Source organism: Mastomys coucha, unplaced genomic scaffold (genome assembly GCF_008632895.1).
Source record: "Mastomys coucha isolate ucsf_1 unplaced genomic scaffold, UCSF_Mcou_1 pScaffold21, whole genome shotgun sequence".
Lineage (NCBI taxonomy): Eukaryota > Metazoa > Chordata > Mammalia > Rodentia > Muridae > Mastomys > Mastomys coucha.
The window spans coordinates 122,142,632-122,146,999 of NW_022196904.1; the positions used below are offsets into that span (position 1 = coordinate 122,142,632).

At 50.5% G+C, this 4,368-nt stretch overlaps 1 protein-coding gene across 1 annotated transcript in view; it reads right to left on the reverse strand.

Annotated features, from left to right (window-relative positions):
* The window catches only part of Ctbp2 (C-terminal binding protein 2), a gene marked incomplete at its 3' end in the record, with an annotated part of 28,615 nt that extends 25,193 nt beyond the window's left edge, over positions 1 to 3,422 (reverse strand). Inside the window, exon 1 of the mRNA XM_031384951.1 lies at positions 1,724 to 3,422. Coding sequence (XP_031240811.1) covers positions 1,724 to 3,407 — 1,684 coding nt within the window. The remainder of the gene's footprint in view (positions 1 to 1,723) is intronic.
* Positions 3,423 to 4,368: the final 946 nt, after the last annotated feature.

The following is a 4,368-nucleotide window of genomic DNA, read 5'->3' on the forward strand; positions in this document are numbered from 1 at the left end:
AAAAAAACAAGTTCTTGGAGGGCTGACTCTGTAGTGATGGCAGTAGCTCTAAGCTGTTCTCATAAGACAAACACACACACAAACAAAAAAACAAAATAGTCCATCTTGGAGCTCATAAGACTAGATTCAATCTAAAGTTATTTTAGAATACTGTAAAAAATATATAGTCTTTCTCACTTCACTATCCCTGTCCTATACACTACATATTTTAAATTATATTTTTTCAAAGATTTATTTATTATAAATAAGTACACTGTAGCTATCTTCAGCTGGACCAGAAGAGGGCATCAGATCTCATTACGGTTGGTTGGGAGTCACCATGTGGTTCCTGGGATTTGAACTCAGGACCTTCGGAACAGCAGTCAATGCTCTTAACTGCTGAACCATCTCAACAACCCAATATTATTATTATTGTATTTTCTCCAGTCAAGGTTTCTCTATATAGCCCTGGCTGTCCTGGAACTCACTCTGTAGACCAGGCTGGCCTCAAACTCAGAAATTTGCCTGCCTCTTAAATTATATTTTTAAACTTTTTTGAGTGTTCAGTGGCTAAAAGCACTTGCTACTCTTGGAGTGGACCTAGCTTCAGTTCCTAGAATTTAGTTGGGACAGCTAACCTGGAGCTCTAATACCAAGGGATTTGATGCCCCCATATGCCCTCCTCTTCTGGCTTCTGCAAGCCCTGGCATATGTATACATGCAGGCACTCATACATACACATGAAACAAAAATAGAAAAAAAAATTAATAGAGATGATTTAATTTTTCTGAACTATGCATGATGGGAGGCAAAGGAGAGAAGAAAAGAAGAAAACTGATCAAGATTTTTCAGTCGGGATTTTAGAGTTAAACACTGTTTGGGACGCCCACCACAAAGTTTAACCAGTGTCCAATGAAAAGCACACAGTGACCCACACTTGGCTTCTGCTTTGAAGAAAAACCACCTAGCATCCTCCCCCTCTCAACTCGGAAATAGTATCTTCCCCACGAACAAGCAGAATTCCCAATGGTATTTTCTAAAACGAGAGGCTAAATCTGTTTTTCAAATAGTTCTAAGGGATTTCAATATTTGCTTTGTTTAGCCCACAACTGTGGAGACAGACACATCCCTATCATCGGTAGATAATCTCTGCCTTGGATATTGTGTGCTAGCCTTGCAGAGGGCACTGTCCATACCTACCACCAGGCCCTCTTCCTGGCAAACTATCCACCAGCAACTTACAGGAGGCATTCCATCAGATGCTCCTGACTTTTCCAAAGCTATCCACCGGAACTAGAGAACCGCCCCTCCCGTGTATAAAATGGAACAGTCACTCAGAATGGCTTCTGATCCTCTCGGGAAAGCAGCTATGTTTCAGCACCAGAAGGAGATCCCTGCAAACAAGTCGGGGCTTAACCTGACACTAAATCTGCAGAACTCAAGAGTAGCCCATGGGAGGGGGGAACTGACAGCATTCACAATGGTGCTTTGGTGTGGTGGTGCATGTGTGTGTGGTGGTGGGCGAAGCAGAGTGAGGGTGTAGAAGCAGGGGGGATGTATGGTGTGTGTGGTAGCAGGATGTATGTATGTGTATGGTGGTTGGAGGGGCTGGGGTGGGGTGGGGTGAAAACAAAACAGACACACTATCTGCTCTTTAAACATGACCAGTAAGCATAAATATACTATTCCCTTCTCAAACCTCTATGCCTTCCCCTACCCCTGGAACTCCCAGCCAGAAAGTTACTTGGTTCTGTAGTTAGCATGGTTGACACGATGATGGGAGCCCCTGTCCGACGGGCCACCTTCTGGTACGGTGAATGAGGTGTGTGGAGACTTTGGCTGACTGGTGGCAGGGCAGATGGCTCCATGGGGGCTGCTCCAGGTTTCCGTAGGAGCTGGGGGCTGCTGTGGGGGCTGGGCAGCGGAGAGGCGGTCATGCTGCGCTCCCTCTTAAGCAGTTCCATGGGCACTGTGTACGAGGTGGAGTAGGCAGTTCTGGGACTTGAGTGAAGGGGGACAGAGGGGCCTGGGTTAGCAGTCAAAGCTACCCCAGCTTGTGAAGGATATGAGGAGGCCAGCCGTGCAGTTAGGGCACAGGGGGTAGGAGAGCTATATCCAGAGTTGGAGGCTAAGTGGGGGTTTTGGGTCCCCACCACTGGGGCGGAGTAAGTAGCTGCTGTCTCCAGAAGGTGCTGGGAAGGTGCACTGGAGGGGCGGCGACCGAGATCTCCAGCTCGGGGAGAGGGTGTCTGCAAGGGTCCAGCAGGGTGAAACTGCAGGGCTGTACCCAGTGAGGCCATGTCATTGGGCAGCAGCTCACTTCGGTGGCTGAAGCTACTGGACCGATTTCGGGGTGGAGGGCCTGTCCGGTCCTGTCTCCGAAACTGCATCTCTGTCCTGCAGCTGCTGGCTAGGCGGCTCAGGACACGGGCCTGGCCTAGGTTGGGTGCAACAGACTTGATGTCAGCATCCTCCATGGTGGCTAAGACAGCTGGGGAGTCAAAGCCTTGCTGTAACAGGGCTGCCAGGGTGGCCTCTGCCACACCCTCTGCCCTCAGCAGGGCCAAAAACTCAGGGTACACGGTCCTCTTGCCCCCGGGTCCTTGGAATGTAGACAAGTCAGCTTCATAATTCTCATAGGCCAGCTTTGAATGGATGCTTTCTCGGGTAGGCCCATAGCCTCTATTCAGGGAACCTGGGCCCACCCCTGTGCTGTTCTCAGTATGGGCAGCTGAGCTGGGGTCCACAACCAGGCATGTTGGGGCCACCTGTCTGGCAGGGGTAGAGTCAACAGGTCTTTCGCAGATATCGTTGTAGACCTGACTGGAGTTGGGGGAATAGGTGGGTACCTCTATCCCTAATCTAGTATCAGGCTGTTCCCTTCCATACCTCCCAGGAGATGGAGCCCTGCCATGTGTCCGCTGCCCATGCGAGACAGTTTTACCCCCAGATTCCCGGTACAGGTGGCCAGCATCCTGCAGGGCAGGTAACTGGCCTTGTATCTGCTCCCATGGCATTCTGCTGCCAAGCACTCCGTAGCTGGGCACCGGCCGGCTGGTTCCTGGGTCCCGATAGAAAGGAGGCTCCTTGGGTACCCTGGTGCCCCTGGATGGGTCGCCATAGTAGTCTTGTGGCAGCATGGAGCCACGGCCAGACATCACTGCCTGCCTGCTGTCGTAGAAGGTGAAGTCAGGCACGGACCCCTTTCTTGATGCCAGTGAGTTATAAAAAGCTTCCCGGGACAGGTAGGACTCAGTGTCCTGGGCACGATGGTTTAGCAGCTCACACCAGGTCCCTTCTCCAGGGCTGTACGTCAGAGAACTTCTCCTCCCTGGAGGCCCAGCATTCTCCCAAGGGCCTTCATACCAGCCAGCAGCATCCCAGCTCTGAGAACGGCCAATATTGATGTGCCTGCTGGGAACCGGCATTGGCAGAGCAAATGACTACAGCAAAGGCAGGGAGGAAGCCTTTCTTTATAAATCTTCAATTACATACATCAAAACCAGACCTGGCCGCACGCGAGCCCTTCCGAGACGGCAGAAACAACCAACTGGGGGTTTCTGTTTCAAGGCACGACCTAAATTATTAATCCTCTGAAACCTTAGTAGGCAAAAAGCAGACTCACGGTAACTTTGCCTCACTCCCCAATGGTAGGCCGCAGGTCTGTCCTGTGTGCTTCTAGCCCAGGCAGGAGGCTGTGCTCCAGCTTGCTGGGCCCCCTTTCCAGTGGCTGTGCTCACATGGCCCTCATCTCTTGCAGCGTGAGGATTAGGAGCTAAATAAAACCCCTAAAGCTTTTGTTCCATGTGACATCTCGGACTGATGAAGCCGGTTGCTTGCTTTAGCCAGGCCTTACAGGCAGCTGGAATGATCCCACATGGCTTTGCCCCGCAGTCTGATCCCCCTCCCATCCTTGCCTGGTTCTCTCTCATCCCTCTTGGCAGAGCCCCCGACAACTCCCTCTTCACTAAGTGCAAGAGAAGCAAACTGGGACTACTTAGCTGTCCATCCAGTCCTAATCCCTCTGCAAGAGACATTAATCTAGTATCACGCAGCTACAACAATCAAATGGAGGTGTGCACGGGAGAGCCCTGGGTCTGATTCCAGAATGGGAGGTGTTCTGGGAGGCAGGGACTCTGTCCAACACGGGAACCTGGCTTCTAGGATTCCGGTTATAGATTAAACAGGTTACATAGCTCAAACCCAAATTCTCTCCACCTTTTTTTTTTTAATTTTTTAATTTTTTAATTTTTAATTTTTTTTTTTTTTTTGATTTTTCGAGACGGGGTTTCTCTGTGTAGTCCTGGCTGTCCTGGAACTCACTCTGTAGACCAGGCTGGCCTCGAACTCAGGATTCCGCCTGCCTCTGCCTCCCAAGTGCTGGGATTA